The 15,504-nt window shown below is 39.5% G+C and overlaps 3 protein-coding genes across 4 annotated transcripts; 1 reads left to right on the forward strand and 2 right to left on the reverse strand.

The window, feature by feature from the left end:
* Nucleotides 1-3,901: 3,901 nt before the first annotated feature.
* Nucleotides 3,902-9,493, reverse strand: snap47 (synaptosome associated protein 47). Of its 2 annotated transcripts, XM_008334435.3 has the most exons (5): nucleotides 9,048-9,493; nucleotides 8,650-8,886; nucleotides 7,529-8,040; nucleotides 7,143-7,267; nucleotides 3,902-4,487 (listed from the first exon to the last, which is right to left on the reverse strand). In XM_008334435.3, exons 1-5 carry the CDS (start codon nucleotides 9,074-9,076, stop codon nucleotides 4,341-4,343), a joined length of 1,050 nt encoding a protein of 349 aa, XP_008332657.1. In that variant the 5' UTR covers nucleotides 9,077-9,493; the 3' UTR covers nucleotides 3,902-4,340. The 2 variants fall into 2 exon arrangements, with proteins under 2 accessions (XP_008332657.1, XP_008332656.1); XM_008334434.3 differs by having other exon boundaries at nucleotides 8,650-9,493.
* Nucleotides 9,494-9,564: 71 nt separating this feature from the next.
* On the forward strand, nucleotides 9,565-12,041 carry jmjd4 (jumonji domain containing 4). Its single transcript, XM_008334436.3, has 6 exons — nucleotides 9,565-10,179; nucleotides 10,257-10,422; nucleotides 10,747-10,872; nucleotides 10,956-11,223; nucleotides 11,300-11,446; nucleotides 11,533-12,041. Exons 1-6 carry the CDS (start codon nucleotides 9,927-9,929, stop codon nucleotides 11,866-11,868), a joined length of 1,296 nt encoding a protein of 431 aa, XP_008332658.1. The 5' UTR covers nucleotides 9,565-9,926; the 3' UTR covers nucleotides 11,869-12,041.
* A 58-nt stretch (nucleotides 12,042-12,099) lies between these two features.
* Nucleotides 12,100-14,300, reverse strand: iba57 (iron-sulfur cluster assembly factor IBA57). Its single transcript, XM_008334437.3, has 3 exons — nucleotides 13,942-14,300; nucleotides 12,740-13,089; nucleotides 12,100-12,643 (listed from the first exon to the last, which is right to left on the reverse strand). The coding sequence occupies exons 1-3, from the start codon at nucleotides 14,298-14,300 to the stop codon at nucleotides 12,252-12,254; spliced, it is 1,101 nt and encodes a 366-aa protein (XP_008332659.1). The 3' UTR covers nucleotides 12,100-12,251.
* Nucleotides 14,301-15,504: the final 1,204 nt, after the last annotated feature.

The raw sequence follows: 15,504 nt of genomic DNA on the forward strand, positions 1-15,504 counted from the left end.
TGGGTGCGCCGTCATCCGGCTGAAATGTAAACCCCAGATTCAGCTGTGTTTGTTATGGTTGTGCTGGCTCTCGGTGAACACACAACTCTGTCACAACGTAGCTATAACAGCGGGGCAATATTTCAACAATCTATTTGGTCAGCTGCGATTGCGTCACCAGGTGGTCAAACACATAGGTTTGGCAGAATGATAATTGGGATTATTTCACAGGCGCTCGTGGCGAGGGATCCTAACGTCTGCTCTGCCGTCCTAACACACCTTGACATTCAATACAGAAGTTTAAGTCAAGTGCTTTTAAGTATGTTTTCACAGTGACCTCAGAGGACTGTGTTCACCCTCAGTGTTTGTGCTGCGGACGCTCTATATAGCAGCGGGGCCAACTATGTCAGATGTCTCTTTTAATCAACAGGATGCATTATAAACAACAGTTTATGCTGAACACCAGTGTTGCCCCAGAGATCACTGGCCTGCTGCGCTAATGACTGTGTTCTTCCCAGAGAGCAAAATAAGCAAGGCGTTCTATTTTTATCCCAAAATGACCCCATTGTAAACCCTACTAGATGGAGGTAGGGGGGTGGGGGGGCATCCTTAACTTTAATCAAACTGCTGCCCTGCAGGCTGCTCGCAAGTGCATCAACCTTTGTGTGATTATTTTTTCCTGTCCTCTTGTCAGTTCTCGTGAGTCAGAGTCACTACAACAACACAGATTCAAAAAAAGGATTTAATGTTAATAAGCCATATAAATCCATAGACTGCCCCCAGACTGCCTGGGGGTCTCCGCAGTGTGGCATTAGTCGGGCGGGTAATTTATTGTGGGAGCTAAGTGTTTCCATTTGCAGCGAGAGCCACTAAAAACAGACCTGCTGAAGGTTTCTGGGGGGCCCACTTGTAAAAGTAGTGATGCGGTGTAAGCTGGCTCACGGCCTGACAACCTGTTTGGGGAGCAATATGGATGGAGCTTTAATGAATATATAATCCAGTCGACACAAAAATGCACTTCTAACACTTAGCAAAGATCCATCTTCCAGTGCAGAGAAGTGGTCTGTGTTTGAGGAAAAGTTACAAAGACTGGTATTTGGGTGACAGGAACAAGGATGTTTCTATAGGTTGATATGGAAGAGTGCAAATATCAAATAAAACTACACACACACACACATATATATATACAGTATATACAGGACAACACCAGGAGCCATTTCGGACTGCTTATCCTAATGGAGCTGCAAACAGCACCAATATGCAATGAAGATCTGGAGTTAATGAATTGAATCACACTGTCAACAACCTACTGCTGCCCTCTACTGAGTGTAACCAGCACATAAAAACTGTTACCATTTAAATCCACGTTTTACTTCCTATTGTGTAACATATACAGCATATATATATATATATGTATATCCAAAACAATTCAGGACATTAGGACAGCGTTTGAATACCAAGTCTATCAAGTTTTTGTTTCTACTTTTCAACCAACAAAAGTAGAAACCCACACCAAACATTATTTTCTTCTTTCCCCTAAACTGAAGAACATTTCAAAGGAATGGCAAAGGCAGCAAATGACTCCCCTGGAATTTCACAAATAAGAAATTCTCAGGTGAGATCACAGCTTTCAGTTTAGACTAACTGCAAACTGAGGATGTAGAGAGCAATACTGTAGCTCACAAGAAATGAAGTATTTGTTTGAAATTGTCTTATAACTTTGTGAGTAATCCTTATATATCTAAAAAAAAAACATACAGCATGAATGTAATAACATTCAAGGAAGGTTCCAGACACATGGAAAGATAATGTAGATGTGATGTAACTGCTTGTGTCACAGAGAAGTGACAGGTTTTACATAACAGAGGAAAACAGAAAGTGGACCTAGGACAATCACAACCCTAAAAATACCACTGACTTATTGATAAGGTGGAGGAAAATGTCATGATATAAAAACCAGAGCATGTATTCACCATTAAAACAAAACAAACACATTTAAAAGAAATTTGTAAAACATAGGGAAAACGCCACAGTTCCATTAAGAAAACAGAAGACATAGAGGATGTCGAGTGTCATATCAATTTCTGGTAGACAAAAAACATACACCCCCTGGTTGAACTCAGGAATCTTCCTTCCAAGAACGTTTTCTCCCAGTTCTAACATTAAACAACAGGCCTTATTTCCTGAAACCAGAAACTCCCTCAGCAAACGGAAACACAGCAACACCTGCACGAGTAACAGCCTGGCCAGGACATGAGGCAAAACTCAGGCCACTATATTCTGAGATTCTAATAGTAGCAGAAGTCCTTTTTTTTTAATGTGTCAGAGTAAGAGCAACAATGGAACCTGGTATTTCAAAACATCTCAGGCTTTAGTCGAATACGAGTCGAGTGGATCCAGAGGTTATCTCTCACACTAACACACAGTAGTCAGGAAGATGGCAGCTCCGGTCTGTTTGGACTGCAGTCACATGGCCGTACATTCTGGAGCCCATCCTACATGTGCCCTCATCGCCCACAATTATGGGTTGCACTTTTTTTTTTTTTCCTAGGAGAAGAGTTGATTGATTGGCCATCAATGGAGACACGTTCCTCAAACGAGACTGCCCGCCGCAGAACTATCAAGTAAACAGTCTTGGAAGTCAAGGCCAGAGAAATCCCTCGTGTCTCCATACCATCCGTTAGGAAGGCAAAGCCGGATCTCATGAATCTGTGGTCAGACAAGACCGCCACCACTTCCTCATATTGCAAGGCTGCTTTAAAACCACGCCAGTGTGTGTACTCAACTCCCCTAACCTTTTTTAGGGACTGGGATTCATATAACCATGTGGTGTGCTCCTGGATTTTGGGACTTCCACAATATGACATTGATACAGTATATCAATCAAATCTACAGTAACACAAAAACATCTGATCTGTGTGTGTCATCTTGTATTTGTGTCTCCAGTCTCCCATCTCTCAGTGTGGACTTGTTTAACATACAAGACAACTTCATGCAAACTAGGAGCTGGCTGCTGAGGGGAACTTTCTTCAGACCCCTGTGTGTTTAGCCACATGCCAAGGTAAATCTGACCCAGTGTGGATGCAGATGAACCCCTGCCACCTAGACCCTGTTTGATGAAAGCCGCCCAACGGGGGTGGTCAGCTGATGCTAACAGTTTCGGAGCCAAGAGGATGTTTTAACAGCAAAGTGCAGAAAAGGAGCTGCTTCCCTGATCTGAGCATAGACAGCAGCTGAAGTGATTTAACATTATTCCAGTTTAAAATACCTGTGGATGACCAAGTAATTCTTTATGGGTCCCGCAGCAGACTGGTTGTTGGACATGGTAACACAGCAGTTTATATAGCTTTTTGGTCTACACAATAAAACAGAACAAATGTTACAGAACATAGTGAATTAGAGAGAACTACAATTTATCAGGTTTTTTTAGCTAGTAGTGACAGTACAGTAGCAACAACCTCAAGTGGTTTACAGTAGATGAGGACTGAGATAGGAAGGTTTGTCTGTGTGAACACTAGTTTAAAATATACAGTGAGCAAGCGGAGAGATGGAGAAACTGCAACATGCCAAGTCATGGGTTGAAGAAATGCATCATGCTTTTACTCCTTAGTCAAACTGCAGTTATTAGTTATAAGTGTATCAGAGTGTATCAACATGGACACAGTCTTAATGACTTCTGGCCATATATATATATATATATATATATATATATATATACACACACATATATTTATATGTATATGTAGATAAGTATATTTCTCTCTATACATATATATGTATATATATTTATACACATTGATCATATAACAGTATAACCTTATTCCTTTTCAATAATAATAATGGTAGATGCAAAGGTTAGGCTAAAGCTAGCTATATCACTGGTAACATCTTGAATGGGTTCAGTGGTTGTCCTTTTTCTGGCAAAAAATGGCAATAAACCTTCTGTCTCTACAGTTAAATGCATTGGAAACAAATGCGAGCCACAGTTGCTAAGACAAACATCCAAAGTCAATCTGTCAGCGTACTTCATCAGGACGCCAGTCTAATAATAAACCAAGAAAATTAATAAAAAACTGAAAAACAGTGGCAGTTGATCATCATGGAATTCCATTATAACTGAGGACCAATGAAATGTCTTGTCGATTCGATTAACTAAGGAGACTTGGCTGATGCCATGCACTCTCCTACCAATAAATAACAACATCACAAATCAACTAAAAGTAAATCACTAAAATCTTAATTATTCCGGAGCATGTGCACATCCCTACTGCAGTTTTCCAGTCTCCTCTAAGAACATTCCTTCTACTGAGTCTCTCGGGGGGGGGAAACAGTGACTGCATGCATCAGCTGGAGTGTCAGAGCTACAGCAGTCTCCTCATACGGCAGGTGTGCTTGTCGATGCTCATGGTGGCTCGATCTGTGGAGCTCGTGAGGACATCCAGGACTTCATCCTGACGTTCCAGTTCCGTCTCTGCCTCCAGGGCAAGGTTCTTCAGCTGCATCAACATCTGTGCAGATGTGCACACGGCAAAATGAGTACACACTACTCAGCTCACCACGCACACACCACAATAGTTCATCAAAAAAAAAAAAAAAGAAAAAATAAAAAGTAAAAGAACGATCAACTGGCCCCGAGGAACAAGAGGCGCATAAAAAAGGAAAGGAATATGAAAAACCCACACAAAAGCTGACGAGCAGTTGAAAAGGTGAACCATGTGGATGTTTTGTGGAGAGTTGTAAAGACGGGGTCAGCGAGTTAGGAAGTAAGTATAAATTCAGGTTGAAAACAATATCTTGCAGCGTCACAAATCATAAGGTGATAACAGGTACTTAAACAGAGGACAGAGAATAACAGTATTTCCTCTGCTGCTGCAGTGGGATGCTCAGGAACATGTTCAGAATGTCTTCACTGCTCTACTGGGATCAGCTTTATTACATCAACTGTTGTCTGTGGGTATAATGAATACTGTCACTACATCTCAATAGGAAAAAAAAAAGTACTGCATACATTACGGTCGACGGAGCAACTGAAACAAACCGCCTGGAGCCAAGCAAAACCTAATAAACAATCACTCCAACAACTGCCACCAGCGTTAGCTTCTGCCTCACCTTTCGCTAACTGGCAGAGTGACTCACATTATGTCAGTTTTCACCAGCGCATGTGTGGCCATCGCAACAGACAAACCAGGTCCAGACCCTCCGGCCTGTGACTTCACACTTTCACCTAGGCGAGCTGAAACTGAATCACACCTCGCAGCTAATATTCACAAGGGGTTTTTTTATGTGTCATAGGAAAACGGAGAAAATGAATATTTTTAGCTACAGCATATACAATGGCCAATGGACTCAAGTCATGTAGAAACCTGCAGGATTAAACATTTAGACTAGGACTAATAGAAACATACATGAGCTGAAGCTTCTTGTGCCACGGCCATTAGGGTGAGGTAGTTTGGGGACAGTGTGAAGAGAAAGATGAAAAATAAAGACAAAATAAATTATGAGTGAACCCATTTGTCCTGTAAACATGTTGGAATTTCCAACCGCAAACCATAATAATGATATTAAAATCATTCCACAAAGGAGAATATTTGCTAAAGCACTCAGGGAAGGACATTAAACTGAGTGACCCTCCGTGCAAGTTTCCCTACTGTCAATTCTAATCTCGACATGAATCACATTAAAAGTAGGGTGTGTACTACAGCATGGTATTAAGTCAAAAACGGCATTCTCTGAAGTCTGAGCCAGTGTCGGCCGAAGACAATATATTTCAAAGGAAACCAGTCTGTATGACAGGCCTCAGGCTATTAGTGTCACAAAGAATTTGTCTAAAAAATTCTTCTTTTTTATATTTAAAAAATAGACAAAAACAACAGCAGGCATCTGCGCATTGTTGTTTTGACTACAACAGTATACACAAAATATAATTAATCAACTATAGACAGTCCTTCGATTGAGATAAAAATGTTTGTTGAAAAAAAATGATAATTTTTAAAGAAACTCCAACTGACGACGCTTTAGTCAAATATCTCAAAGATGTGCTTGTTTTCATTGTACTGGTCCCCCAGTTTTATTCCATCCCTTGTGAATGTATTGTATGCTCACACTAATCGACTTCTTAATACTTCATGCATGTTGATATTTTCCAACTCTTCCCAATTTCTGAATATCAAATGTATTTTCCTCAAGTCCAGGTTTTTTTTTTTGCTTTGTCCAGGGAGTTCCAAACCTAAACCAAGCTCTCAGGTGGCTGCTGTATTGCATTTCAAAGGTGTGGATCCAGATGTTAAGACAAAAGACCGGTTTGTGCTATCGTTCAAAATTAGGTCAGCTCTTAGACCGACTGATAAATACATTTATATACACTGTAAAATAGTCCAAGCTCCCAAAACAAAATTATTATGTTCAGAAAATGCAGTGCTCCAGATGTTTGAATATTTTAACATCCACTTACTTTACATTCCAGTAGCAATCCAACACAAATAAAAAAATATGATGACTGTTTTATAAAAAACAAAATCAAATGGTTGAGTTTTTTTTTAAATTAATAACATAAAACAAATCAAACCTAAAAATCAAACTTAAAAAATATGTATCGTCTTAATTTGTAAATGGCCTTTAACCATTTCCCACAAATTAGCATCACCAGCAGTGTCACATGAACATATCTAATTTTAACAACAACAACCTCTCATTCTGTGCACTGGTATGTTTGTGTGCATGTGTCACACACAAATCATTGTCTGAATCATAGGTCTGAATTTGCGTCACTGTATAGGTCTTGCCACCACAGACCATGTCTGTAACGGTTCTCACTTGCAAATTTGTGAATGGAAAGACGTTGTACAGTCTGTGCAAATGACTGACCATGTTTCTTTTCCTCTCTTAAAACCAGGATGGACTATGGTTTGTGGTTCTGACAAATAACACTTTAAACACACAGGATAAAAAATAAAAAAATCATCATGATGAACTGTGGTTTAGAATGGTACTATCAAAATACATTTTACTATAAGCAGCTGCCAAGGGAATATGTTGCCTGCACACAGAGACATGACATTTGTAATTCCTGCCTTAAATATATAAATAAAAAAATAATGCAACGGTTGTTTGAATCATAGCATTTCCCAGGCAATGGAACTCTAAATTGGCCAACTGGACCTCACCTGTTTTAGTTCCTGGGCCTCAGCCTGGCTGACAGTTGGTTGGAGGACTTGCACCTGCAGCTGGGACAGCTCTCCTGCTGGGACCTCCAGTGGGAGATCTGTCTCTTGGCACCCCTGCAACAAGCCTGTCTCCATGGGTGGAGGTGGTGAAAAAGAGCAGAGTGCATACGTTGTTTGTGAGGAAACCAGACGGTAAACTTAGAGCAGAGCAACTGAGGCAATCAGGGTGAAGTGACTCATCAAAATACATGTCTGATACACCAATAAGCATATCCAAACGTCGCCTGGGTGAAGTGTTTTTACATCTGGCTGCTGAAAAAGTGCGCCGAGGCTCTGGCGCCACTCAGTGGTCAAATTATTATTGACAATAAGAAAAATGACATTACCTTCACTCCAGTTAGCTGCTTCTTTGTCACATGGAGAGGAAGCAGGTGTTGCCTTGAATGCAAAGAATTCACTCGTGAACTCAATCTTCTTTTTGTACTGCATCTCTAACACAGATAATGCTTCAGGCATTTTGGCAGACAATATTCTGTAGCACATATCTGGCTTCCCAATAAACCGCTGTCTAACAGCAATCTCATAAGGACTCGTGACATTGATCTCATCAATTTCATTCCGTTCAAAGCGATGAAGGAGCTGGCAGTTTGTGTCTCGCACCTCCAGTGAGGAGACAAGCACTAACAAGCATCCTGGCTTCAAGTCACAGTCTCTACCTTTGGATACCACATCAGGAATGCTAGAGATCACTTTATTTCTACCAGACCCTCTGCCAGCTGATGCAGAGACAGCAGAAGCTGCAGCTCTTGCTGCGTCCTCAGCTTTGGCTTCCTGCTGCATCTTCCAGGGGAGTTTACCGAAAGGCCACCAGGGAGGAGACTCCAGCTTTGACAACAGTCTGAAAAAGTAGAAAAGAGTATATGGAGAATTGTGACTGTTGGGAGTCAACAGTGAATTAATCAAGTGTCTATTGTCTGTATTGGCAGAAATTGAAAAACAAAATCCCTTCTAAAATAATTTGTTATCATCATTATTTATTCCTTAAATTAAATCAGGAGAGGGTGTTCCCTAGAGCAAAACTTTAGATTTAAGATTACCATTTACACATTGCACCGCTGGTTCTGAAACTTTTCCTGCAGCGCCACCTTTTGGTAGTTCTCCACTAGTGACTTTAAACAGTGAGATACATTGAGGTAATTTACTGTAGCCACTTCAACATTTTAAATGTTCTACTGGTGTAGATCAGACCAGCGATTAAAAAAAAACTGGGTTCTGTTATCAAAAGAACCACATACTTGGATCCAAGGGGCAGGATACAGAAATGTATTTGCCTTTTTGTGTCTCCCCTACCAACCCCAAGATATCTTTGTGCTTCACATACCGTTTTGGGAACAACTGTGTTATACACACTCACAGGAGACAGACTGCCTTTAGTGTAGTAACAAGAGCTTAAGGCAAAAGTACATTACACTAACTATTATCAAGTAATTAGTTATAAAATAATTACTTATCAGCAACGCCCAGGTCCGAATCAATCTTGTCCAGCCCCTGCATCATATTATCAAACTGCTCTCCTTGTTGACTCAGCACTTTGCCCGTGTCCTCCAACTGTCGTTGGGCCCCTGCCATCAGGTTGATCAGCTCTCTGCCTTTAGAGGACTGAGGGCCACTCCTGTGGGAGTCTATACCAGTAGATAGGAGGCGTTCTCTCCAAAAATGTTCCAACACATTAAAAACCACAATCCTGTTAGGCTTTAAGGAACCAAACCAGTGTTTGACATTGCCCTCTTCCAGCACTGTAAGTGTGCTGAAGATAAAACTTGATGACTCCATCTTGATCTCCACGATGCTGGAAAGCCGGAAAGTGACAAGAGTGTTTTTGCTCTGATTGGAGATGAAGGATACCATGGTCCTGGTGAGAGACAAGATGCCATTTTCCCATCGCTTTTCACTGTTAATGTAATAGGAGCCAGGCCAGCTGTGGATGATTGGAGTCTCACGGCTCATTGTGTAAACGGCTCACTGATTCACTTTAGAAAAGACAAATAAGCCCCCCGTGACAGAAGAATCAGGTACATTTACAGTCGTTTGCAGTCTTCTATGTCAGTCATCTATGTTCATGTTTTTCTTGTCAGAAGATGACACGCGTCCCGTAGTCTTTTAGAATAATACAGGCAACAGTCGGGTTTTAGCGTTTACACGGGCTACACCTATCAAACCTCTTCACACGTGTTTTGCCATAACATGGTTAAGTAAAGTATATGCATCCAAAAACAAATACATCAACCCCATATCACTAAAAAGAACGACTATCTCTGCTGTCTTCCGATTTGAGACGGTGATGTTTACAACGGAAATTACGTCACATGGGTCCGACTGTGTTTACTTTCCGGCTTGAAAATACAGTTTTCGCTACAAGCCTGCTCGGGGACAGGAGAGAAATATAGTATCAGACAAATGCAATAATGTAACCGTAATTAATGAGGAGCGATGATGCAAATAGGCATAGAATGTTAAATTAATAACATCTTGACAAATTCGTAATAACCGTACCTAACGTGCGTCGTTAAGGAAATAACTTGCAAGGTAATATGCTGAGATGCTTTGTCAATGTATATTGGCAAAATACGCGTTTCAATAATGGCATTTATGCAAAGCAAGTGATTGTTTTAAGATTTACAACAAAACTGATTGCCATAGTTTTGTCTCTTATTTTCGTTCCTTTTGATTTAGGCGTTTGCAGCTAAGGTTGATAGCACGTTAGCCGAGTTGTTATTTACCATTATGGATCGGGAGGCATACCGTAACTGCTGCAGTTTGGTCAAAATACCTAGACAATCCTATGAACAGTTTTGGTCTTCACATTTTGTAGATTACATTGACAATGAGCTGAGCTACTCAAAGTTTTTCAAAAAATACTTGCTTCCAAATCACCCGTGCATGTTTTCGAGAAGGTTCACGCAGGATTGGAAATGTAGAAAACAGTGGGTGACTGGGGAAGGGAAGCCTAATTTCCAGAAGCTACTGCAAGAATTTGGTAAATAACCATTTCACCAATTATTATGTACCACAATGTCGTTGTGCCATTAAACGTCATCATTTGTTCTGTTACAGACGAGATCCCTGTTCCTGTTGCAAACTGCAATGCCAAGGAGTATAATGCAAATCCTAAACAAGTCATGCCTTTTAAAGAATTTATACACTACTGGAAGGAATATATTCAGAATGGTCACTCCTCGCCTAAAGGATGTCTCTATCTAAAAGACTGGCACATGTCAAGGTTTAAAATTGTTTTGTAACTTGTTTAGAGTATCATGCCTGCATCATCTTACACAATTATTACCTTAATGCAGGAAAAACTGTGACGATTTCCCAAAGTAGTCCAGAGCAAACATGACATTTTAATCCAACTCTGCCAAAAGTTTGAAAGAAAACCCACATCTAGCAGCAGTTTCCAGCCTTCACAGTTACAGGACCTTGTTTTTTTATCTTCCAATGAAAAACAACTTGTAACTGACAGATAATTATATTGGAAATGTATTTTTTAAATACACGTGTTGCCAGTTAACCTGCTCATGGAAGCATTTATGTTACTGTTGCACAGGGACTTTCCAGAACACAACATTTATACAACACCAGTTTTCTTTTCTTCTGACTGGCTGAATGAATACTGGGATACACTTGAAGTGGATGATTATCGATTTGTGTACATGGGCCCTAAAGGTTCATGGTATGAAATCTCACATTATTATTAATAATATAACATTAAAAAAACCATACAAAAATAAAAAAAGGAATCATTTTTCTCACCAGGACTCCATTCCATGCTGATGTATTCCGCTCCTACAGTTGGTCTGCAAACATCTGTGGCAGGAAGAAGTGGCTTCTTTATCCCCCTGGTCAGGAAGAGTTTCTGCGAGACACTCATGGAAACCTTCCGTATGATGTGACATCAGCAGAGCTTCAGGACAGAGGTCTTTTTCCCCAATATGAGGAAGCCTGTCAACCTCTTGAGATTATTCAAGAGGCAGGCGAGATCATTTTTGTGCCCAGTGGGTGGCACCATCAAGTTTATAACCTGGTAAAAACAGCTGGAATTGAAATGTTAGCACAATAGAGGCTAAATACATTTTGATACATCATGTTTTCTTTTGCAGGAGGACACAATTTCTATTAATCACAACTGGTTGAATGGCTGCAACGTTGACATCATGTGGTTGTTCCTTCAAAATGAACTGTCTTCTGTACAGAAAGAAATAGATGAGTGGAAAAACACAATGGATTCCTGGCATCAGCACTGCCAGGTACATTACACTTTTTGTCCAGTGCTGGAGTAAGTGTAAAATAAAAAAGTGGTGACGTTTTGTCATTTGATTGTCCTTTTTTCCAGGTCATCATGAAGGCCTGCTCTGGTATTGATTATGCTGAATTTGCCTCGTTCTTAAAAATAATTTCTGACAACCGAATGGCTTTCTTGAATGCTTGCTCGTCAGGGGACCCTTCTAATTACCCACGGCAGATCTCAGAAATGCTGATCACACTCGGGCCTTATCATGCTGCTTTTGATCTGCAGAGAGTGGCTCACGTGCTCGAATGTTTACTCTGCAATGAAGACTTTAAGAGACTGGATCACTCATCAATGTCACTGCAGCCCGAGACTCTTTTACAACAAATTCGAGACACCATTCAGTCCACAAGAGGGCAGCATCTACTGTATCAGGAATAAAATGCCCCGTTTTTATTTTCACCTGGATTTAGCTTGAATGTGCAGTGCCATTTTTTAAAAAGATAATGATAGAGTGTCAACGCACTTATGTATAGAGATGTTTTGCAGTCTAAGAAATGTTGCTTGTGAATGTTTGGATTTGGTTTTGCAGAATACAAATCAAGTTTAAAAAACACGAGTGAATTTATTTCTTCTTAAACATATACTCTACAATGATTGATTTTATATCACACAAACCTTTAAATAGAACCATTAAATAAATCTTAAATGAAAGTTTCCTGGAAGCGAAAACAAAATAATCACAAGCTAAAAACTGTAACTAACAGTCAAAAACATGCTGTACTGTTAAGCTCTGTCAGTTTAAAAATTGCAAACTACACTATTCAGTTAGAATTCCAGTCTTTAGGCCACCAGTCCGGCACAGACACTTCTAGTGTCAATGTGGTATCATCAGAAGATTTGACTGTCAACACCTGTTTGGCATAAGCCAATCGTATTAAGCTCAAGCCGAGGTTTCCAACCCCTGATCGGTGCTTTCCAGCTGGTTTGCCTGACTGCGTTTGCAGCGCAGCTCCATCTTCTAGGTTGTGGAGTGGTGATGAAAAGCGTACAGGCATCAGGCGTTTACGAATGACCCCGGTATGATGAGTTCTGGCTGTGAGTTCTTGGCCAATGTAACAGCCTTTGCTAAAGCTGATGCCCTGCATGTAGACCAAATTTGATTCTAATGGCAGTGCAACACCAGGAGGCAGGTCCTTCACTCCCTCAGGAATTCCTACAAAACAATGACATCAGAAAGTGTTTAGACGGATGTTTTTTTTTCTTACTTAATGTAAATAAATGCAATTACACCACTAGTATATGGACTTACCTATTGTAAAGCGATGTCTATGATACTCATCCGTTTCAGCTTTTTGACAAGTTGCAATTATCTCACTGGGGTCTAGTTCCTTGTCGATCACCAATCTCCAGCCCATTTTTGTAGTTCTGGGATCAGCTTCCCAAACCATGGCCTTTTCAGGGCAGGAAATCTTAGGCTGACCCACCTCTTGGCTCAAAATTTTCTGCTGAGGTAGCACCGCCCATACACTGTGTTCTGGACAGTCGTCAATACTGACCTTTCTGCGAATCTTGTACATCTTCAAAAGTTTTAGGATGGAGTCCTTGACAGTGAAATCACACTCTAAAAGAACACCATGTCCACTATCAGCTCCTTGTAGTCTGAAATAAGAAATGGTCACGTGAATGTTTTCAATATAAAACACACTCCCACCCAGCAGGTGCCACTATTCTAAGAGGATCCAACATTAAATTAGCTACACTGCTATGTATAAACAGAAGACACACAAAGAAGTTCACATTCACATCTTTTGCAAACACATACAGCATCTTATGCCTAGTGCACATCATTTAAGCATATAGCATGACTCTATTAAATTATTAAACATCAATATATTATCACATGATTTGTAAGACCAATATTGCTCACAAAACAGTATTCTTCCATATACACTGTTGATAGATTTTGTCATTTTAATAAGAAATATTTCAAAGATAATAAACTCTGGTTGTGTTTAAGTTCATCTTTTACATTTCATATCAACCTTGGTTATTTTTATGCATTAATATACATGGTCTTTGCTCTCTCTCCCTCTCTCTCTCTCCCCAACTTCTTTTTATGATTTTCTATCCAATATTTAACATTACCTTGACAGTGTCTCTGAACTTAGTTGTAAAGAATAAAGGTTTGTATAAGAGAGAATAGCCATAAACATTAATATACAGTCAAGGTCAATATATACAACCTAATCCGAGAAGAGTTTTATTTTCAACACTTTATGACAATAGTTAGAGTATATTGTTGCCTGACAAAGTAATAATTTACTAATTTAAAGAGTAGACTGGCCTTCACCGTTAGCTGAATAATAGGTCTTGATGTCACCTTGACACAGTAATAAAATACTTGAAATGTTATCATTTAGACTACTGTAAGTACAACTGCGTTGCGGTGATAAGATGAGCGCTCACGCCCCTGTGGTTACTGGCTACATTTACAGCGCTTTTGAACTTTACCTGTACAGTAAGATGTCATATAATGTCCGTCCCTGTACGTTCAACATGTGTGAGTACATGGCTGTCAGCGAATGCTCTTCCAGAAGCTGCCTCATGTCATTGGTAATGATTCCTTGAAGAAACGAGCTCGTATCTTGTCCTTGAACTTTGAGCACGCTCCTATTAGGGAGGTGGTAGCATACAAAGTGTCCAGCAGTTGCGGCAGTATCCTGGCTGTACTTTTTGACGTGCGTCGCTGGCAGAACTGAAACACCACCGCGAAATGTTAGGGAGAAATACCGAGCTATGTGTTCCCTGCAGTAAACCCCTGCGTAACGGTTTGCCATGAAAAAGCTCCTGGCGAAGCAAAAAAGTCCCATTTTGTACAAAGTTTTCACAATTCGTAATTAAATAGTGTTTACTTCGATTATTTACGCTACATGCAAGGCAAAACGAATGACTTCTGTAACGGGTGCTCCATATTGAAATCCCATAATGCACTTCTCCAAAATATAGACACACGTGTGTACGCACTCCTTACGTAAAGGTACGTGTTCACAAACCGTATACAAAATTTACCTCAACACAGCCGCAGTCTTTTAGCATAAAATGAAGCATAGGAAGTAGACCGGAAGTAGCAATTAGGGAGCAACTCGGTGCGTTTGAAAAAATTGTAAATTTTAGTTTTTATATAGGTCACTAAACATTTTCCTATTTGAGTCTGTTGTCACGATTTGCTCTGAAATTGAGATCTTTTTGAATTAAAAATGATTAAAATACAGACTTTGTAACAGTGCCACGTTCCTGCAGTGGATATAATCCAATTTAACACATGTGTAAGCAGAAAAGGCATTTTAACGAATAATCAGTCTTGGACATATTCTTTTATTTATATCTTTTGTATGTTGAAATAATAACTAATTTATTTATCGTTATTGATTTTTTTCAAGGTTAATAATTTGTTTCTATGCAGCAAATGCATTTATAGCCACTGTTTTTTGGGTTGTAATCATAATGAGATTAATTAGCATCAGCAGTGTTTCGTCAACATCTTAAAGGAAAGAAATACACTTTCACTTATGAAACTTGTATTGATGACACTGACACACACACAGAACATTTGCAATATTGTTTCTTCTTAGCATTAATATGACATTTTTGCCAACAAATATTTTAAATCATTGATTCAATTGTTTTATGTCATGTTCTAAGCTTTTTTGGGGTGTCTTTTGTGTTTATTTAAATGTCTATTTAATTTATATTTAACTTTAGTCAACATCTCTCCTTCAGTCCTTTAAGAAGCAAATTGATTTACTAAATACTTTGCAGATAGATTTTGTAAAATATGGAGTATATTTTATTGAACAGTACAGTTTGCAACAAGCATGCAAACAACAGTGAAGGATATCAATCAGTAAAAAAATGCAGAAGGGAAAAACACAGATGAAACTTTGTACTAAAATGCATATGTTGTAACAATGTTGTTGATAAGATATGAATAATATTTTATTCCCTGTATGTCATGAGAAATAATATATATCTTTACGAGAAATAATCCTGCTGCAGATACAGTGTGTCAAAAAA

The sequence above is a fragment of the Cynoglossus semilaevis genome, chromosome 20 (assembly GCF_000523025.1).
Source record: "Cynoglossus semilaevis isolate Cse_v1.0 chromosome 20, Cse_v1.0, whole genome shotgun sequence".
NCBI classification, from domain to species: Eukaryota; Metazoa; Chordata; class Actinopteri; order Pleuronectiformes; family Cynoglossidae; genus Cynoglossus; species Cynoglossus semilaevis.

Bases quoted from the DNA above. Each gene is read 5' to 3' on its own strand.
- iba57 (XM_008334437.3), bottom strand. From the start codon at position 14,300: ATGGGACTTTTTTGCTTCGCCAGGAGCTTTTTCATGGCAAACCGTTAC. The intron at 13,090-13,941 runs GTAAAGTTCAAA...TTCTTATTTCAG, and splicing joins TATGACATCTTACTGTACAG to ACTACAAGGAGCTGATAGTG. The intron at 12,644-12,739 runs GTAAGTCCATAT...ATTGTTTTGTAG, and splicing joins TAGACATCGCTTTACAATAG to GAATTCCTGAGGGAGTGAAG.
- snap47 (XM_008334434.3), bottom strand. From the start codon at position 9,149: ATGAGCCGTGAGACTCCAATCATCCACAGCTGGCCTGGCTCCTATTAC. The intron at 7,268-7,528 runs GTAATGTCATTT...CCATGGAGACAG, and splicing joins AGCAGCTAACTGGAGTGAAG to GCTTGTTGCAGGGGTGCCAA. The intron at 4,488-7,142 runs GTGAGGTCCAGT...ACATCTGCACAG, and splicing joins AGGCCCAGGAACTAAAACAG to ATGTTGATGCAGCTGAAGAA.
- jmjd4 (XM_008334436.3), top strand. From the start codon at position 9,927: ATGGATCGGGAGGCATACCGTAACTGCTGCAGTTTGGTCAAAATACCT. The intron at 10,180-10,256 runs GTAAATAACCAT...GTTCTGTTACAG, and splicing joins GAAGCTACTGCAAGAATTTG to ACGAGATCCCTGTTCCTGTT. The intron at 10,873-10,955 runs GTATGAAATCTC...TTTTCTCACCAG, and splicing joins ATGGGCCCTAAAGGTTCATG to GACTCCATTCCATGCTGATG.